Here is a 21,984-nt window from a genome sequence, read left to right on the forward strand (position 1 = left end):
CCCCAAAAACTTCCACAGGCGGCTGTGAGGAGGGCTCAGGCAGCCCCCCGGGCATCAGCCCACTGGGAAATTTCCCTGTAAGGTCTATGGCCAATCCGCCCCTGGAGAAGAGAGAGAGAGATGGAGAAGAGAAGGAAGAGAGAGAGGTGGAAGAGACTGGAAGGAGAAGAGAAGAAAGGGAAGAAAAAGGAAGGGGAAGAGAGATGGAGATGAGAGAGATAAAAATCCTAAAAGGCCCTATTACACCAGAAGATAACCGTGAAGATCATATCTAACGAGCGTTCATAGTAATGCTCGTTAGTGATGATCTGGCAGTGTAATACTGCCGCCGATTACCCGATGAATGAGGAAACACTCGTCCACTAGGTAACTGGAATCTTTTAGCAGGTTTAAAAACCCTCATTTGTCGTGCCGTGTAATTACGATCTGCTGCAGGCAAACAGCGATGGCACAGCGATCACTACTCCCCATACTGTGGAGGGGATCACTGCATGTAATAGCAGCGCTCTCCTCCACTGACGAGCAGGCAATTTGCCAGGAGGGAACACTTCACTCCCTACAATCTCCTGCCGAATCTTCACGTGTAATATAACCCAAAGTTCAAGCAGCGCAGTGTTTGTGCCGGCAGCTGTGCCTCTGATCCTGGATCAAAGTAATATATTTGCAGAGTCACCAATACAATGTCTCAATTCTGTTACTGGGAGTGAGAAAATTCCCAGTAAGAGGACGGAAATGTTGCACTAGTGAATAAAAAGACACTTTATTTGGAGTTGCCGTAGCGTCAGAGACCTAATCATTGGAGATCCAATATTTTGCAGGAAACATTCACCCCTGGGCGGTGATTAAACCCGCAACGCTGCCGCCTCCGCCAGTGACCGTCTGCAGAGATGTGGAGACAGACGCTGCCGCCGCCACACCAGAAAACAAGGTAACGTGATATTTTATGATCCAGTCCTGAACCGTACAGCCCTAACACTTCTCACAGCTGAGGGTCTGCTACAGTTGTAAACAACCCGGACTCCAGACTGATACATTTTACATACATTTTACATGGATACATTCATATTATTCAGCTCAGAGCCTCCAGTTCTAAACAAGAATGCAGAGATATTAAAAATAATAAAATAATTGAAATATATATGCATAAAATTATGAAACTATAATTTTCAAATATGGAGTTAACAGTGTTTGGTTGGGGGGGGGGGGTCTCCCATCAGGGACCGTTATCTATAAGCCAGAGCAGGGGAGCACCGAGCAACGGGTTCCAATGGGCACCATGTAATGCTTCATTTTCCCTCTCGTGGGGCTGCAGGGGAACGAACCACTGGCTGGTGGGTTCCCCCATATGGTACAGCTGATTTTTGGGGACTCAGCTGAGGGACATCCCGCGATCAGCTTTGTATTTACTTTGACAGCAGCAAGAAGAAAAAAGCAACCCTCCAGTAAGCAACGCCGATGAGCCGAAGTCTTCTACTGGATCTACATGCTTCTTGGACATTGCAACCAGGTGAGAAAAGCAAGCAGTGCCTCAAAGGCGGAGGAGGGGCGCATAGCTTACAAGTATTTAGACGATGATTGTCTACCTGATACTTGCACCTGACCGATGGGTTCATTAGTGATAAGGAGACGCTCTTCATCAAATATACCCCTGCCCCGTTATCAGCAACACACTCTACCTGTATTGATACAATGTAACAAACCATAAGCAACACAACAACAGAGTGGGCACCAATACCCTTTACCAAGCAGCTGCCTTGGCAATCAGTGGGTTGTCGAGGGTCCCTCTCTGGGCACCAGATTTCTGTGGCCAACAAGTGGACCTATGTTATTACATGGGGTCTTCTGGCTCATAGAGAGGGTTCCCGAGTGGGGGACCCCTCTACAGTATATGACGTCCATATGCTCTAACAGGGCCTATTTCCAGTGGCTTTCTTCATGAGACAATCCCTTTAAAGGTGGGTTTGACAACCTACCTGGAGAAATGGGGGGGGGGGCTCCCTGCTACATCAAGCTGCCTCCCAGCCAACACGGCAGATGCCCTTCTTTTATCTAAACCTGATATTTCACATACAGTCGCACAGTGGTGGTGGAGGGGAAGGGGCACCTGGAGAGTTTTCCTTTTGGAATGTGATTTGGTACACGGAAGGATCGAGGAAGACGAGGAGGTCAAATGATTTATTCCTTAGCATCCCCTAGAAGATTTCAGTATAGTAAACCTGCTGCTGAGGGTTGCGGGATTTTAGCTCTTACTGTAACTGCAGTCTTCTCACTCTTCTCCATTTAGGATGCAGCTTTTTCAGCAGCGGTTTATGCCACAGAAATACAATGTCGATTTTGTTTTCGGAGAGAACATGGAGAAAAGAGTCATGGTAAGTTCACTGCATACCGAACAGCAGTGTGTATGGCAGTGTTCCTGGGAAAGTAAGAAGTAATTACTGTCTATCTACAATGCATTCAGAAAGTCTTCAGACCCTTTCACTTTCTTCACATTTTGTTACGTTCCTCCTTGTGCCCCTCATTCTGCACTCCGTCCTCCATTATGAGAAAGTGAGAACAGAATGTCCGAAATCTTTACTAATTTATTGAAAAGTATTCAGCCCCTTTATTCAGGACATAAGTATTCAGCCCCTTTACTCAGGACATAAGTCTTCACACCCTTTACTCAGGACATAAGTATTCAGCCCCTTTACTCAGGACATAAGTATTCACACCCTTTACTCAGGACATAAGTATTCAGCCCCTTTACTCAGGACATAAGTATTCAGCCCCTTTACTCAGGACATAAGTATTCAGCCCCTTTACTCAGGACATAAGTATTCAGCCCCTTTACTCAGGACATAAGTATTCAGCCCCTTTACTCAGGACATAAGTATTCAGCCCCTTTACTCAGGACATAAGTATTCACACCCTTTACTCAGGACATAAGTATTCAGCCCCTTTACTCAGGACATAAGTATTCAGCCCCTTTACTCAGGACATAAGTATTCAGCCCCTTTACTCAGGACATAAGTATTCAGCCCCTTTACTCAGGACATAAGTCTTCACACCCTTTACTCAGGCCATAAGTCTTCACACCCTTTACTCAGGACATAAGTATTCAGCCCCTTTACTCAGGACATAAGTCTTCACACCCTTTACTCAGGACATAAGTATTCAGCCCCTTTACTCAGGACATAAGTATTCAGCCCCTTTACTCAGGACATAAGTCTTCACACCCTTTACTCAGGACATAAGTATTCAGCCCCTTTACTCAGGACATAAGTATTCAGCCCCTTTACTCAGGACATAAGTATTCAGCCCCTTTACTCAGGACATAAGTATTCAGCCCCTTTACTCAGGACATAAGTATTCAGCCCCTTTACTCAGGACATAAGTATTCAGCCCCTTTATTCAGGACATAAGTCTTCAGCCCCTTTACTCAGGACATAAGTATTCAGACCCTTTACTCAGGACATAAGTCTTCACACCCTTTACTCAGGACATAAGTCTTCACACCCTTTACTCAGGACATAAGTATTCAGCCCCTTTACTCAGGACATAAGTATTCAGCCCCTTTACTCAGGACATAAGTATTCAGCCCCTTTACTCAGGACATAAGTATTCAGCCCCTTTACTCAGGACATAAGTATTCAGCCCCTTTACTCAGGACATAAGTCTTCAGCCCCTTTACTCAGGACATAAGTATTCAGCCCCTTTACTCAGGACATAAGTATTCAGCCCCTTTATTCAGGACATAAGTCTTCAGCCCCTTTACTCAGGACATAAGTATTCAGCCCCTTTACTCAGGACATAAGTCTTCAGACCCTTTATTCAGGACATAAGTATTCAGCCCCTTTACTCAGGACATAAGTCTTCACACCCTTTACTCAGGACATAAGTCTTCACACCCTTTACTCAGGACATAAGTCTTCACACCCTTTACTCAGGACATAAGTCTTCACACCCTTTACTCAGGACATAAGTCTTCACACCCTTTACTCAGGACATAAGTCTTCACACCCTTTACTCAGGACATAAGTCTTCACACCCTTTACTCAGGACATAAGTCTTCACACCCTTTACTCAGGACATAGGTATTCAGCCCCTTTACTCAGGACATAAGTATTCAGCCCCTTTACTCAGGACATAAGTCTTCACACCCTTTACTCAGGACATAAGTATTCAGCCTCATTTACTCAGTTGAAGCCCCCTTGGCAGTGATTACCGCCTCCGGTCTTTTTGGTGATGATACTACAAGGTATGCACACCTGGATTTGGAGATTTTCTGACATTCCTCTCTGCAGATCCTCTCCTGCTTTGTCAGGTTGGATGGGGCAATTTTTAGGTCTCTCTAGAGATGTTTTATTGGGTTCAGAGCTTCGGCTGGATAACTCAAGGTCATTCACAGAGTTGTCCCTAAGCCGCTCCTGTGTTGTCTTGGTGTGTGCTTAGAGCCATTGTCTTGTTGGAAGGTGAACCTTCGGCCCAGAGCTCCGGATCAGGTTTTCCTTAAGAAATATCTCTGTACTTTACTCCATCCAGCTTTCCTTCCACCCTGACCAGTCTCCCTGTCCTCCCAGCATGACGCTGCCACCACCATGCTTCGTTGTAGGGATGTTATTGAGTAGGTGATGGGCGGCGCCTGGTTTCCTCCAGACATGACTCTTAGAATTCAATCTTGGTTGCATCAGACCAGAGAATCTTGTTTCTCATAGTCTGAGACTCCTTTAGGTGCTTTTTTTTGTTGTTGCAAACTTTCATATATCTTTTCTGGCCATAAAGTCCAGATTGGTGGAGGCTGCAGTGATGGTTGACCTTCTGGAAGTTTCTCTCATCTGCAGACAGGATCTTTGAAGCTCAGCCAGAGTGACCACTGGGTTTGATTACCTAGTTTGGTGAGGCGTCCAGCTCTAGGAAGAGTCTTGGTTGTTCCAAACTACACCCGTTTAAGAATTATGGAGGCCACTGTGTTTTTGGGAACATTCAGTGCAGCTGAAATGTTTGTATCTGCTTCTCCAGATCTGTGCCTCCACACAATCCTATCTCTGAGCTCTACGGGCAGTTCTTTAGTCCTCACGACTTGGTTTTTGCTCTGAGCTGCATTGTCAGCTGTGAGACCTTATACAGACAGGGCTGTGTCTTTCCAAATTAGGTCTAATCAACTAAATTTACCACAGGGGACTCCAATCAAAGTGTGGAAACTTCTCAGAGATGATCCAGAGAAATGGGAGGCCCCAGAGCTAAATGTCAAGTGTCATAGCAAAGGGTCTGAATGCTTATGTCCAGGAGTAATTTTCCTTTTTAATAAATCTGTAAAAATTCCTAACATTCTGTTTTCACTTTCTCATTATAAGGTATTAAAGGGATTGTCTGGGTACAGAGCTGAACCTGGACATACCTCCATTTTCACCCCGGCAGCCCCCCCTGACTTGAGCATCGGAGCAGATCATGCTCCGATGCTCTCCTTTGCCCTGCGTTAAATCGCGCAGGGCAAAGGCATTTTTTGGAAATCCGGTGACGTACTGGGGCTCTCTATGGGGCTGCCAGGAAGCCCGGTGATGTCACCAGCACTGATGGGCGGGATTTAGCGATTCCCTAGCCAGTAAAACAGCTAGGGCAAGTAAAACGGCTAGGGCAGCGCTAAAGCCCGCCCATCAGAGCCAGGCAGTGTGTTATTGAAAACAAAAGAGACCATGCCCTGCGCGATTTAGCGCAGGGCAAGGGAGCGCATCGGAGCATGAGATGCTCCGATGCTAGCCTCAGGGGGGCTGCCTGGGTGAAAATAAGGGTATGTCCGGGTTCAGCCTGGACAACCCCTTTAAGTGCAGAATGATGGAGAAAACGGCTTTTTTTTATTTTATTTTTTTTATTTTAGCACAAGGAGCAACATAATAAAATGTGAAAAAAGTGAAAGTGTCTGAAGACTTTCCGAGTGCACTGTATATCACCTATTGTCAATGGTGGATCCTGTGTTATCCGCCTCCAGCCTTAGTTGTATATGCAGTATAATGGTGGCCACATTGGTTGTCACCATTTTACCCAGATATATACAGTACAGACCAAAAGTTTGGACACACCTTCTCATTCAAAGAGTTTTCTTTATTTTTATGACTATGAAAATTGTAGATTCACACTGAAGGCATCAAAACTATGAATTAACACATATGGAATTATATACATAACAAACAAGTGTGAAACAACTGAAAATATGTCATATTCTAGGTTCTTCAAAGTAGCCACCTTTTGCTTTGATTACTGCTTTGCACACTCTTGGCATTCTCTTGATGAGCTTCAAGAGGTAGTCCCCTGAAATGGTTTTCACTTCACAGGTGTGCCCTGTCAGGTTTAATAAGTGGGATTTCTTGCCTTTATAAATGGGGTTGGGACCATCAGTTGCGTTGAGGAGAAGTCAGGTGGATACACAGCTGATAGTCCTACTGAATAGACTGTTAGAATTTGTATTATGGCAAGAAAAAGCAGCTAAGTAAAGAAAAATGAGTGGCCATCATTACTTTAAGAAATGAAGGTCAGTCAGTCAGCCGAAAAATTGGGAAAACTTTGAAAGTAAGGGCTATTTGACCATGAAGGAGAGTGATGGGGTGCTGCGCCAGATGACCTGGCCTCCACAGTCACCAGACCTGAACCCAATCGAGATGGTTTGGGGTGAGCTGGACCGCAGAGTGAAGGCAAAAGGGCCAACAAGTGCTAAGCATCTCTGGGAACTCCTTCAAGACTGTTGGAAGACCATTTCAGGGGACTACCTCTTGAAGCTCATCAAGAGAATGCCAAGAGTGTGCAAAGCAGTAATCAAAGCAAAAGGTGGCTACTTTGAAGAACCTAGAATGTGACATATTTTCAGTTGTTTCACACTTGTTTGTTATGTATATAATTCCACATGTGTTAATTCATAGTTTTGATGCCTTCATAGTCATGAAAATAAAGAAAACTCTTTGAATGAGAAGGTGTGTCCAAACTTTTGGTCTGTACTGTATATAAAAAATCAACAGCCGAATATTTCTTGAGCGATGAGGACGACTGAAGGACTTTACCGGGAATTATTTTATGATAGTCTGATTTGCATGAAGAAGCCCCAAAAAGGAATCTTCTGTGTACACCATAAACCACATCCACTTATTTATAGCCGGGTGTAAGATAAACTGTTCTCTCTATTTTCAGAGCCCCAAGAGGCCGATGGCGTCTCAGACCAGCACGATCAAGAGGGAAATGCCTTCCACTAGAGTATCTTGTAACAGGAATTGGCCCTATCAAAGTAAGACATATATATATATATATATATATATATACACACTGCAGGACAAGACCGTCGGCCCCCAGTATACTCGTGTACGAGGCAGCCTAGTTGTGTATTATATAGGCTCTATGGGGAACATACAATCCTTCTCTACATTTTATCTACTTAAAGAAACACTGTGGGTTTAAAAAAAAAATCCAAGAAATTTCGTCCTTAATATCATTCCTCCCCAGGGGCGCATCTAGCCTTTCTGCTGCCTGAGGCGGGAACTGAAATGGCGCTCCCCCGCCCCGCCCTAATGCTAATTTCTTAACCTAAACCCTTCACAATGAAACCTCTCATTCCCCATGGCCCTTCCGCTGCCCCCATCTTGCCCTTACCTTGGTCTGCCTGAGGCTATCGCCTCACCTGGCCTCATTGGTGGTGCACCCCTGTTCCTCCCCCTCTGACCCTGTCTTATATTGACAGACATACATGTAAGAATATTCTTTGTGTCCCAGATGATTGATATAACAAACCTCTGAATGTCTATAAGGCAACTGGCTCCTGCAGGAGCCCTCCCCCACTGCTCTGCTTGTAATAGGAGACAGTCCGGCGTCAGCACCAGGCAAACCTGGGCAGATGCCAAAGTCCACTGGATTTGGGGGAGAGGTGCATAGTGATCTGGGTTAATCATTTTCCAAGAACATCAAGTCAAGAATGAGGTAGACAGGGGACCAACAGTGACTCAACTTACACCTGGAGCCAGCCGTCCAAACACCGGGACCTACTGGCTTCTAATCATTAGGACAGCGCATATAATGGGTTAATTTTCTCAAATATCAGCTCTGCCTATGAGAAGCTGCTCCGTAGATGGTCACCTGAAAAGATTTATAGCCCACAAGACATCCTGTGATGTAAAAACCTTATGTTACTTGCTTTTTTGTAGGACGCATATCGCATAGAAGCCTCATAGAGTCCGCCGCAGCGTACACCTCCAGGCCCAAGCTGAAGTACGAACTGGACCAAGTGGATATTGTCACAGGAGAAGAGTCTGACCGCAACGTGCTGCAAGTCAGTCACCTTATTCCATCTGGTGCTAGGGTGAAAGATTTAAAAGGTCTAAGATCAGATGATATCGGCATAAATGAATAATAATGAACCCCCCCCCATCCCAAAATTCATATAACATGTCCCATGAGATGGTTCACATGTGTAGGAAACCCCTGAATATTGTCCATTAAGGTTCAATACTCTCAGCACCACATAATGTACTGATCCTGAGTAATCACTTAAATTATACTCCAGAGCTGCACTCACTATTCTGCTGGTGCAGTCACTGTGTATATACATATATTACTTATCCTGTACTGATCCAGAGTTACATCCTATATTATACTCTAGAGCTGCACTCACTATTCTGCTGGTGCAATCGCTGTGAACATACATTACTTATCCTGTACTGATCCTGAGTTACATCCTGTATTATACTCCAGAGCTGCACTCACTATTCTGCCGGTGGAGTCACTGTGTACATACATTACTTATCCTGTACTGATCCTGAGTTACAGCCTATATTATACTCCAGAGCTGCACTCACTATTCTGCTGGTGCAGTCACTGTGTACATGCATTAATTACTGATCCTGAGTTACATCCTGCATTATACTCCAGAGCTGTACTCGCTATTCTGCTGGTGCAGTCATTGTCTATATACATTACTTATCCTGTACTGATCCTGAGTTACATCCTGTATTATACTCCAGAGATGCACTCACTATTCTGCTGGTGGAATCACAGTGTACATACATGCATTACTTATCTCAAGTTACATCCTGTATTTTACTCCAGAGCTGCACTCATTATTCTGCTAGTGGAGTCACTGTATACATACATTACATTACTTATCCTGTACTGATCCTGAGTTCTATCCTGTATTATACTCCAGAGCTGCACTCACTATTCTGCTGGTGGAATCACAGTGTACATACATGCATTACTTATCCTGTACTGATCCTGAGTTACATCCTGTATTATACTCCAGAGCTGCACTCACTATTCTGGTGGTGCAGTCACTATGTACATACATGCATTACTTATCTCAAGTTACATCCTGTATTTTACTCCAGAGCTGCACTCATTATTCTGCTAGTGGAGTCACTGTATACATACATTACATTACTTATCCTGTACTGATCCTGAGTTCTATCCTGTATTATACTCCAGAGCTGCACTCACTATTCTGCTGGTGGAATCACAGTGTACATACATGCATTACTTATCCTGTACTGATCCTGAGTTACATGCTGTATTATACTCCAGAGCTGCGCTCACTATTCTGCTGGTGGAGTCACTGTCTATATACATTACGTATTCTGTACCAATTCTGAGCTGCATTCACAATTTTGTACGTTTCTGAGCTGAAATCTCTATATACACAACTGCATCCTTGGTGCTCAGGGATGGTTTCCTCTTTCTGGTTATCCTGTAACCTAACGGCAGTGACACTGATATGACTCCATCTCTCATCTTTCCATCAAACGATTGTTTTCTTTTTTCTTTGTTGCTTATAGCAAAATGTTTTCATTTTAGGTTAACTGCAAGCTGTTTGTGTTCAACAAGGAGAAGCAAGTGTGGACAGAACGAGGACATGGCTACCTAAGACTCAATGACACAGCCAGCAGCGGCACCGGGCAGCTCCGATCACGAATAGGTAGAGGATTGAATCAAAACGGCTAAACCCTCAGAGCCAAATTCATAGTAGTGAGGGGAAGGTGAACACAAGCTGACCGGCGTATTCCTCCACAGATGCAGTCTACATGATGGCCAGGGCATCTGTACACTATTACTGTAGATGGTCAAGCTTTCCTGGTGTCCCTGGCAGGGTTTTCTACTTGTGCCCAACACCCCCCACCTACCTCAATGTGTGAAGGTCAGCATGATTGCTGTATAATGTGCCGTCTTTAAGTCACTGAAACTCTGTACATGTTCCCCGTCCCTATTCCCATCCAAACCCATCCCCTCCACACGTTATCAATGATTTGCAGGCTAGCCATCCCATTACTTGATTGGTTACAGGGGGTGTTCATCGTACCCTGGGATATCTGCCATTTAGACACAGTCCCCAATGGTAATACAAATTCATAGACTTGCATTGTTTTTTTACATATATACTCATTGACAAAAATATATATAAAAAATAATGCCCCGGATAGAAATCTCAGCTCGCAAAACTCGTCCTGCAGTTATGTCTCAGGCAGATATGTCAATGATTAAAAGTGTGGTCTGATTAGCCACAAGAGGGCGTAGAAGTGCTGTTGCCCTATAAAAAAAGGCTCTCAGAGGCTACTTTTGGGTAGAGATTGTTCATTGCTAGACATGCTCCTATAAGACACTCTGCCCAGTTGACAGACTTTGAGAGGGAAAGAGCATCATTGGACTGCAAGAAGCAGGATGGTCGTTTGGAGGAATTGTCCACCATCTAGGTCGTTCTGACCTCGCTGTTAGGAAGTGATGGGAACAGTGTTTACGTGAGGGCACACACACCTGGTGAGCAGGCTCTGGGCGGCCTGACAGACCACCAGAAGAGAAGATAGTTTGATCCATTCGCAAACACAATCAGCTCCCACAGTTTACTTGTCCACCATTCAGACACAGGGGGCACCTTCATTACACACCCCTGTCCCTGTCCGGATCATTTCCAGGCAATTAGTAGATGGAAATTAGGTGTCACGGCTCCCATTACATGTCCTGCAATTGACAGACAGCTACCTTCGCCTTCATTTGTAGTGGTGTCGTGAACAAGAAACCCGGACTGCTCTGGACGGCAACTGTATCTTTAGTGATGAATCCAGGTTCTGTTTGGGATCAGATGACGATCGGGTTTGAGTATGGAGTGACCCACTGGCCCCACTGCTGGTGATGGTCTGTGGAGCCATCGCATACGGCAGTCGGTCACCCCTAGTAGTGGACACTAACTCAGTGATATGTGCAGGGCATCCTGCCACCAGTGTGCTCCTCTCATGGCAGGGCTTCCAACTGGCATTGTTCAGTAGGATAATACTCGCCCGCACACAGCGAGGGTTTCCCAGGAATGTCGCCTCCAGATTACAGCACTTCCTTGGCTGCCGGTAACCAGATTAATCCCCAATCCAATCTATATGACTCTATGCCCAGCCATATTTCATCTTTTATCCAGGCTGGAGACTGTATCTCATCTTGTATCCAGGCTAGAGGCTATATCTCATCTTGCATCCAGGCTAGAGGCCGTATCTCATCTTGCATCCAGGCTAGAGGCCGTATCTCAACTTGTATCCAGGCTAGAGGCCGTATTTCATCTTGTATCCAGGCTAGAGGCCGTATCTCATCTTGTATCCAGGCTAGAGGCCGTATCTAATCTTGTATCCAGGCTAGAGGCTGTATCTCATCTTGTATCCAGGTTAGAGGCCGTATCTCATCTTGTATCCAGGCTAGAGGCCGTATCTAATCTTGTATTCAGGCTAGAGGCCGTATCTCATCTTGTATTCAGGCTACAGGCCGTATCTCATCTTGTATCCAGGCTAGAGACAGTATCTCATCTTGTATCCATGCTAGAGACCGTATATCATCTTGTATCCAGGTTAGAGGCCGTATCTCATCTTGTATCCAGGTTAGAGGCCATATCTCATCTTGTATTCAGGCTAGAGGCCATATCTCTTGTATCCAAGCTAGAGGCCATATCTCATCTTGTTTCCATACTAGAGACCGTATCTCATCTTGTATCCAGGCTAGAGGCTGTATCTCATCTTATATCCAGGCTAGAGACCGTATCTCATCTTGTATCCAGGCTAGAGACCGTATCTCATCTTGTATCCAGGCTAGAGGCCGTATCTCATCTTGTATCCAGGCTAGAGACCGTATCTCATCTTGTATCCAGGCTAGAGACCGTATCTCATCTTGTATCCAGGCTAGAGGCCGTATCTCATCTTGTATCCATGCTAGAGACCGTATCTCATCTTAAATCCAGGTTAGAGGCCGTATCTTATATTGTATTCAGGCTAGAGGCCGTATCTCATCTTGTATCCAGGCTAGAGGTGTCCCAACAGGGCCCTACAACCTCCTTTCAATTGTATAGTTTTCCCCAATAATCTTCTCCTTTCCTCTAATATTGTACTCATTACATTTATCACCATTACATTCATAGATAGAGTTTCATTCCAACAACTCCTTGGTGTGCTACTTTTTTGTCAGTGAGTGTATAAACACATATATATTAGTGTTTTCCCTCCAACCTCAGATGTGCCCTAGGCTACTGCCTACCCCTTGTCAAAGCCCTAATATTTACATATCCTGAAGAGCGCACATAAATTTCCCCCATGCTACACCCCTAATTAAGATTGTTGTAAGACTATCATGATAGATTTTACAAAATTGGGCAGTAGTTATTTTTCGTGTTGGGTACTTTCATATTTTAGTGTTGTGCCTAAAGAGGCTTTAGTCTACTTATACTGTATTATTTGTGGTAGATCTAGGAAAGTATGTAGCTAAAGTTAGATAGGTGGTGGCTTCTGCCACATGGTGGGATGTGACACCCTGTTCCGCAGGTACACATTGGGTGAAACTGGATGAATCAAGTAGCATAGGGAGCGTGTATGCAGGTGCCACTAATATTGGCACTTGGTCATTGTATCAACAGTTATACATCACAGTTGCCAATAGAAATCCAGTGCAAACACAGTGGTCCTCCTCAAAGTCCACCGAGCAAAACTAAAAAGTTAAGCCCCTTATAGAGGTTTTCCACGATTTTTATACTGATGACCTGTCCTCTGGGTAGGTGATCAGTATCTCATTGGTGGGGGTCCAACACCCGGGCCCCTGGCCAATCAGCAGTTTCAGAAGGCATTGGCACCCACAGTAGTGCTGTGGCCTTCTCTCTACTTTTCCTAGGCCGAGTGACGACACATTCATGTGTCACGTGGAGTAGGGGCATCTCAGCCTCATAGAAGTGAATGGGGCTAAACTGTGATACCAAGCACAGCCGCTATACAATGTACGGTGCTGTGCTTGGTGAGCTGAGAGAAGGCCATGGCGCTCACAGAAGCGCGGCTGCCTTCTTAAAACAGCTGATCGGCGGGGGTCCCGGGTGTCGGAGCCCCACCTATCAAATACTGATGACCTATCCAGAGAAAAGGTCATCAGTATAAAAATCTTGGTAAACCTCTTTAACTTTTTAGTTTTGCTTGGTGGACTTTTCATTCCAGCCCATATTACCCAAATATTTTCTGCATAGGATCAGCCTTTGATCATGCTAATCCTACAACTGCTCGTTATGGGGTGGCCCATTCGGAAGCCTCATGATGATTTTGCTGCTTCATTAAATCCTGTGTCGGCTTTTTCCTCCCATTGACTTGCTCTAACAGACATGTCGGGGAAGTTTTGGCACTGTGAAAGCAGAAAACTCCTGCTAGGTAGCAGCAGAAGATGGAGGTCCGCCCAAAGGGAGAGTTAAAAGGCTTTTTTTTTATTTTGGAGGCATGGGAAAAAATAGATATCACAAAGTGAGGTCGGTGTAAGTTCAAGATTTATTTCTATAGACTCCCACTGTGGATTCCAGCGATTGCACAATGATGAGGGTGAGGTTGATAAATGCAAACACCCAAGGCGTACGGAGCAAGCCTCCTCTGGTTTCATCTCTCATGTGATTAAGCCTAGAGATCAAGTGCCTATTGAATCTATGTTGGTTAAGCTCCACAAGTTGTACTATGGCGATAAATAAATTAGGCTGGAAAGATTATACTGAGTTGAGTAAATCTGACCTCTCCTTAAGTCATATCTCAGAACCTTGAGTTGCAATCTGAGGCTCCCGTCATATCTGAGGCATCCACTTGACGTGCACTATGAGAAATACTCCCATGTGCCATACGTTGACCGTGGACCACCGTTGTGGTACCTGACTGTCTAGGAAAGAGCAGCACGTCAATACAGGAAAAAAAAAGGTTTAGTGAAGTGTACCAGCTTGGTGGATGCCAGAAGGACACTCTTTTGCCATCTACTGGGCTCATAGGGGGGTATATGGATGAGTTTGGAGGCATTGGAAGCATTTATGATGAGTATACAAGCTCTAGTGTAGTGCATACAACTTGTCCATAGGGCATGTGGTCAATCCCCGTTACAAAATTGGCTGCGATCCTTCTGCCCAGTATTTTCTGAATTGTCTGCATTGGCTTTAAATGCCACCAGTGTAGAGTCTTGTAAGCCTCATGTTCCAGGTCAGGAGGGTCCACTTCCCTTGTAGGGACAGAGAATAGTCCTTGGGCCTGATCCCCTTCCATTATAGGTTGCATCCCTCTATGACCATCTATAGCAGAGGCCCGTGGGGCCATTTCATGTGGCCCTCAGCCCCCTGCCAGAACATATTGTGAAACAGCTAATGAAAGCTTCCATTGTGGAAGCAGTCATTAGCATGCGGGAGGCACAGGAAGGTGAGAACAGCGCATTGCTAACTGTACTCACCTTCCCTCGTCTTCTTCTGGCCCCACGCTGTGTCCTGACACGTACAGTGTCAGGACGTAGTGCACGTAGACGCGCACTATCACCTGATGCTGTGCGCTGTCAGGTCACAGTACAGAGCGGCAGGAAGAAGACCAGGGAGGGTAAGTGAATCTGCCAAGTGGCAGCGCCGTCCAGAGCTGGAGAGGTAAGTTTATTTATTTTAAATGTCTGATCTGAGGTCTGATTGGGGCTGATCTGAGGTTGAGGAGGGTCTGATCTGAGGCTGGGGGGTTTGATTGGGGCTGATATGAAGCTGGGGGTCTGATGGGGGCTAATCTGAGGCTGGGGGGGGTCTGATCTGAGGCTGCAGGTCTAATAGGGGTCTGATCTAAGGCTGTGGGGCCTATTGGTTGTCTGATCTGAGGCTGGGGGGTCTGATGGGGGCTGATCTGAGGCTGGGGGGGTCTGATCTGAAGCTGGGGGTCTGATATGAGGCTGGGGGGCCTATTAGGGGTCTGATATGAGGCTGGGGGGCCTATTAGGGGTCTGATATGTGGCTGGGGGGCCTATTGGGGGTCTGATCTGAGGCTAGGGGTTTTGATCTGAGGCTGGGGGGCCTATTGGGTGTCTGATCTGAGGCTGGGGGGTCTGATCTGAGGCTAAGGAGGGTCTGATCTGAAGTTGGGAGGTCTGATCTAAAGCTGGGGAGGGTCTGATGAGGCTGATGTAGGCTGGGGGGTCTTATAGGAGGCTGATGGAGGTGTGGGGCAGATCTGAGGCTGAGAAAGGGACAAAGGCAGGGACAGTTGCGAAGAAAAAAGCAGGGAGAGGGAAAGCTGGATGAACCCCTCTGGGTTTAGCTTGGCTGCCATTAATGCCAAATAAAGAACTAAATATACAGTATAACATTCTCAACTTAAAATTAGACTGCTATATGTGGTCAAAATGGCTCCTGTACTATTTTTAATATATAGTGCAGATGCCATTTTGTGCTGCAAAAATACAGCGCTCTAGATTTTTTAAATTGAAGCACAATTTCTATAACTTATCCCTAAGTCACTTATATGTTTGACCAAATATAGCCGTCAAATTTTTAAGTTGAGAATTTTGTACTGTATGGACCCCGAACGATGTTACAAATATCCAAATGGCCCTCGGCAGCAAAAAGGTTCCCCACCCCTGCTATATAGTCAATCAAAACAAAATATTCTGCAGAAAATATCATTCAAATCTAAATAAAAAAAATACAAAGTACCATAGTTCACTCGGTGAACACTGCAGTAACCAAAGCCTCTTCCGGCCGGTATCTCAACGCTCTTTCTCCTATTGGTTTCTTCTGTTTGCACATTCCACTCTCACTCCTCCAATCTATGTGAATCAGGGGGCAATTCATTGTTTCCAAATAAGAAGTTTTTTAAAATATAAATATCTACGGTTTTATTTTTTTTTCCTAGTAGAAGTGCCAGCCAATTCAGACTTCAGTCTATCTGATTGGTCGAGGTTCTAATGGTCATATACCCATTAATCAGACTCTTAACCTATGTATAGGAGAGAAATGTAAAACTTGCCACTTTAAAGGGCACCCGTCGGCAGAATCAATCCTATCAAAACATGTACATTGCACAATAGAGTTGATCCCGCTGATTAAAATGATACCTGTCTTGTAAAAATTGGTTGCAGCATTCCTGAAAAAAAAAATACTTTTATTCTTTACGCAAATGAGGGCTTCAGTGTACCAAGGGGCGGAGCCTGGCCACTAAACTTTGTGCTGTTGGCCACTCCCCTCAGTGCCCTGAAGCACTCAATCATATAAAGAATAAAAGCCTTTTTTCTCAGGAATGCCACAACCGATTTTCATGAGACAGATATCATTTTAATCAGAGGGATATACCCTACCAGGCAGTATGCCTGGTTTACCAGGGGTGATCCTGCTGACCGATGCACTTTAAGGTCTTTTTGACCATAATGAAGGATGATATAGGAAATTTGCGCTTGTTTGCTTTCATTGCTATTATCTGGAGGGATCTTTTTCAACTTGATAAATAAATCTTTGGAGTGACCTTTACATGCATACACCATTGCTATATAGCACCATTTTAGGCCTGTATTAAAGGGAAAGTTAGTGCTGGTCATGACCTCCTTCTTCAGGTGGTAATCCCTAAATCAGTTCTGTAATTTAAGGCTGTATTACACTAGCCGATATTTCGGCCCATAATCAGTAATGTTACAATAACGTCTGCGTGAACGCTTGCTAGCGATCATCTTGCAGTGTAATATTGCCGCCGATTGCCCGACAAACAAGCAAACGCTCCTTCATCAGGAAATTCAGATTTTTTAGGAGGCTTAAAAATGAGCACTTGCCGGCGGCAGATCATGCCGTCTAATAGCGATCTGCCACCCGCAAACCACTATACAGCATGGGGATGAGGGATGGCATAGCGATCTCTCCTCTCCATGCTGCGGAGGGGATCGTGCATGTAATAGCAGCAGTCTCCTCCGCTAGCTAGCAGGCGATTGCCGGGAGGGAACACTTCTATCCCGAAAATTGCTTGCTGAAAAGATTAATTAATATGCCCCATCTCCTCATTAATGTGGCTATTCAGCTCAGCTCAGTTCAGTTTGTTGTTTACTTTAGTTTAGTATTGGGACAGACGCCATTTATCTTGTGCGTCTGGGGACAGAAGGGTCACATGTTAATCCTTTGGTTCCTCCAGAGATAAGCGGTGTCTGTGTGTTCGGCAGCTGCTTATCTCCACCACTTATTTTCTGTGCACCCTGAATGTGTCCTCTGATATAAAGCATCATATTACACCTTTTTACCGTTCTTTATTAGTAAAGTCTTAACATTTTCCCTTTTTTTTTCTGCTTTGGGTTTAGTGATGAGAAACCACGGGAACCTGAAACTGATCCTGAACAGTAAAATCTTTGACGGAATGAAACTCGAGAGGGCGAACAGAAAAAGCGTGCGCCTCACCGCCACGGATCTGGCGGACAGCAGTGTCAGGATATTTCTAGTGCAGGTAAGACCCGGCTGGACATCCGCATTTTCTGTCGTTTTTCGACCATACAGCGACCACTACACATGGCTTTATCCTTTGTGGTCTGTCTGATCTGAGCTCTTACTTAAAGGGGTTTTCTGGGAGTACGATATTGATGACCAGTCCTCAGGGTAGGTCATCAACACCAGATCCAGGTCCAACTCCCGACTCCTCAGTCAATCCAACACCAGATCCAGGTCCAACTCCCGACTCCTCAGTCAATCCAACACCAGATCCAGGTCCAACTCCCGACTCCTCAGTCAATCAGCTGCGGCCTCCTTACAGCTTAAGAAGCAAAGCGCCATACTTTGTATAGTGGTTGTGCTTGGTACTGCAGCCCACACCCATTCACTTGAATGGGGCTGAGCTGTGCCTAGGCCATGTGACCAATTAAATTGGCATCACTGGCCTATGAAGAGGCCATAGCACTCACTGGAGCCCCGCGTCCTCTACAAACTGCTGATCGGTGGGGGGTGCCAAGAGTCGGACCCCTGCCGATCTGATATTGATGACCTACCCTGAGTCCCAGAAAACCCTTTTAACCCTCTGTTGGATCACCTTCTGCCTATTCTCCTGATATGTCACTGTTAGGTCTCATGCACGCAACATTTTTTGTGGATTGGATTCGGACCCATTAATTTTAACAGGGCCGCAAAAGATGCGGACAGCACACCGCTTGCTATCCGCACGTCCGTTCCACGGCCTCTATTCTTGCCTGTTTTGCAGACAAGGACAGGACGTTTCTGCAGAAGTTAAAAAAAAAAATGGTAGCATGCACTCAGCCGGGATCCGTGTTTTGCGGATTCCCGATTTGGAGACCACAAAAACGGATACGGTTGTGTGCAAGGGGCCTTACTTGTCTATTTGCCTGTGTAAAGCCGATCATTAACTTTAGACGCTTGTTTGGCCGACAGCTATTCCTCCTGACCACTCCTCATACACATGCACGCTGGACAGGTTGAATAACTGATTGGACAGGTTGAAATTCAGCAGGTCCATTCCTTCATTACCTAGAACTGGGATGCCCACACATAGATATAATATATATAATTAAAGAGTGTACATTGCACTGTATGGACCTGCAGATTGGACTCACTCAATGCTGTGTTCTCCAGGCAAGTGTAAAGGATGCCGCTCGTCTCTACGCAGCGATACATCACCGTCTGATTGCGCTAAAGAGACAAAGGGACCTGGAGCAGGAGCCGAGCAGCCCGAAGTCAGAAGCCGAGGAAGACTCGCATATACAGCTACTGAACAGTGACAGTGAAGATGAGGAGGATGATGAAATGCTGCTGTATCCCAGCAAGATCTCCGGTATGTCTGCTGAAATCTGCGGCAGTAAAGAAATGCACGTCATCAGAAAAGCCAAGACCTAGCAGAGTATTGCTGATCCACGAACACTACAGGCGAACACTACAGATTAGAGAATAGTTTTTTTGGCGGGGCCGGCCAACAATCTAATGTGTATGGGGGGCTTCTGACTGCTGTGGGAGAGAAGGATGGGGTGTGTTGAATTTCCGGGTCCATTCCTTTTGTTCTTCTGGGAGATAATCGGTCACCAGTGGTTTCTGTAGGAGGATAGACTAGAAGAGAGAGGGGCCTGGAGGAGGATAGACTAGAAGACAGAGGGGCCTAAAGGAGGATAGACTGGAAGAGAGAGGGGCCTGGAGGAGGATAGACTGGAAGAGAGAGGGGCCTGGAGGAGGATAGACTGGAAGAGAGAGGGGCCTGGAGGAGGATAGATTGGAAGAGAGAGGGGCCTGGAGGAGGATAGACTGGAAGAGAGAGGGGCCTGGAGGAGGATAGACTGGAAGAGAGAGGGGCCTGGAGGAGGATAGACTGGAAGAGAGAGGGGCCTGGAGGAGGATAGACTGGAAGAGAGAGGGGCCTGGAGGAGGATAGACTGGAAGAGAGAGGGGCCTGGAGGAGGATAGACTGGAAGAGAGAGGGGCCTGGAGGAGGATAGACTGGAAGAGAGAGGAGCCTGGAGGAGGATAGACTGGAAGAGAGAGGAGCCTGGAGGAGGACAGACTGGAAGACAGAGGGGCCTGGAGGAGGTAGACTAGAAGACAGAGGAGCCTGGAGGAGGACAGAGAGGCCTGGAGGAGGTAGACTAGAAGACAGAGGAGCCTGGAGGAAGATAGACTGGAAGACAGAGGGGCCTGGAGGAAGATAGACTGGAAGACAGAGGGGCCTGGAGGAGAACAGAGAGGCCTGGAGGAGGTAGACTAGAAGACAGAGGAGCCTGGAGGAGGACAGAGAGGCCTGGAGGAGGTAGACTAGAAGACAGAGGAGCCTGGAGGAGGACAGAGAGGCCTGGAGGAGGTAGACTAGAAAACAGAGGAGCCTGGAGGAAGATAGACTGGAAGACAGAGGGGCCTGGAGGAGAACAGAGAGGCCTGGAGGAGGTAGACTAGAAGACAGAGGGGCTTGGAGGAGGATTGACTGGAAGAGAGAGGTGTCTGGAGGAGGATAGACTGGAAGGCAGAGGGGCCTGGAGGAGAACAGAGGTGTCTGGAGGAGGATAGACTAGAAGACAGAGGGGCCTGGAGGAGGACTGATGCATTTATAGGGGTGGGGATAGAGGGGCCCTGAGGAGGACAGATGCATTTGGGGATGAATACAGGAGCCTGCAGGACAGAGCATTATGACTACATATTGTGACATTCCTCTATTACTCCTACTAGATATTTATGATAGAATTGTCAGCAGATAAAGGTCTACCTGGGTGTAACCTGTTGGGGGGGGGGGGGGGGTTCCCTACACAGTCTTACACTGGCAGCACTGATTGGATAGTGTCAGATTGTTCAGGGACACCCTTCCACCCCAACTAGTAACACCCAGATGGACCTTTACTGCAGACTGCTGGCAACTCATTCATACTTCTAGTATGAATAATAGAGGAATGGCTCAAGTTAGAGTTATGATGGTCCAGAACTGTTATTACATGGGGAATGCAAGTATTTACTAAACCAGACATGTCAGGAGAGTGGACAGTGTTTTTTAGGAGATACTCACTATATGACACCCTCTGTATGATACACTCACTATAGGACGCACTCTTTACACCATGCACTCTATATCATGCACCCTTCCAGTAGACCTCTTCTATATCATGCAATCCGTATGACTTAATCACCCTGTGATAAATGAACTCTTCATTCCTTCAGACCATCACCAGTGGATCCGGCGACAACCCGTCCTGTACTCCTGACAATCAGCCTGCCTTCCCACAATTCATCAGCCTTGCATCTTCGTGCTCTAAGGAGGTAATCGCTCCAGAAGATACACAGCTCTGCAAACCATAAACCTGTGGTGGACGGAAACCACGGACTACGACTCTCAATGTGAACAATGGCCAGGTCCAAGGTCATGCCTCCTCATCCGTGTTGCATACTTACAATACACCTCTCCAGGAGTCAAGGCTGCAAAATGATTAGAACAATGCAAATACCTCAAGCACTAGGACTCTGAAGGCACCTTTCCATTTGTGAAATCGATCCTGCGATGAGCATTCCGGTTTCCACCCATGATCCGACTGTCAGCCTGCAGGTGCCGCCCTCCGCGCCTCTGCTTTGGGAATCTGTTGCATGTACGGACTTGAAGTCAAGCGGGGATCATGCATCTCATTAACGGATCCAGTTTACTTTTTCTACGCAGGGTTTTTAATATAATGAATATCACTGGGGGATACCTTATCGTTGTGGGGGGGCACCCTTCTAATGAAAAGACTCAAAAGCGGAAACCCTCTTTAATGGACAAATGCTCATTACAGTGGGCGTTTTCCTTATCATATTTGACGTCAATTACGGGACTGAAATTTGTTGGACAATTGCTAATAGGGCAACTCCTGGGGCTTCACTTTAAAGGTTTTAAGAGCTCATTGTAAACTATATATATATATGTATATCTAATCTTATGTATATTTTAAATGGTCTTATAAGTAAATATATATTTCTATTTTATTGAAGGCCGTATAATTTATGAGATTGATAATTTAACAGGGTTGCGCTTATAACAGATATTCTGTTTACATGTAACTGAGCTTTTATACTTTGTATTATCTCCTGGATGTAGATTGAAGAGGTTCTCCAGACTCTTCAGCATAGGTCATTAATATCTGATCAGTTCAGGTCCAACACTCCGCACCTCCACCGATCAGCTGTTCTCTGCTGGAAGTAGCACTGTAAATAGAACAGCAAGCACAGCGCCATTCAAAATGTAGTGGCCATGCTTGGGTACTGCAGCTCATCTCCTATTGAAGTGA

At 45.8% G+C, this 21,984-nt stretch overlaps 1 protein-coding gene across 1 annotated transcript in view; it reads left to right on the forward strand.

Moving 5' to 3' along the window:
* RANBP3L (RAN binding protein 3 like) overlaps nucleotides 1-21,682 on the forward strand; it is a 43,193-nt gene extending 21,511 nt beyond the window's left edge. The window contains exons 8-16 of the mRNA XM_040419603.1: nucleotides 819-928; nucleotides 1,416-1,507; nucleotides 2,285-2,369; nucleotides 7,156-7,249; nucleotides 8,160-8,284; nucleotides 9,802-9,922; nucleotides 17,557-17,699; nucleotides 18,833-19,031; nucleotides 20,888-21,682. Of these exons, the coding sequence (XP_040275537.1) occupies nucleotides 819-928; nucleotides 1,416-1,507; nucleotides 2,285-2,369; nucleotides 7,156-7,249; nucleotides 8,160-8,284; nucleotides 9,802-9,922; nucleotides 17,557-17,699; nucleotides 18,833-19,031; nucleotides 20,888-20,931 (1,013 nt within the window). The 3' untranslated portion in view covers nucleotides 20,932-21,682. The remainder of the gene's footprint in view (nucleotides 1-818; nucleotides 929-1,415; nucleotides 1,508-2,284; nucleotides 2,370-7,155; nucleotides 7,250-8,159; nucleotides 8,285-9,801; nucleotides 9,923-17,556; nucleotides 17,700-18,832; nucleotides 19,032-20,887) is intronic.
* The last annotated feature ends 302 nt before the right edge of the window (nucleotides 21,683-21,984 follow it).

The sequence above is a fragment of the Bufo bufo genome, chromosome 2 (genome assembly GCF_905171765.1).
Source record: "Bufo bufo chromosome 2, aBufBuf1.1, whole genome shotgun sequence".
Taxonomy (NCBI): domain Eukaryota; kingdom Metazoa; phylum Chordata; class Amphibia; order Anura; family Bufonidae; genus Bufo; species Bufo bufo.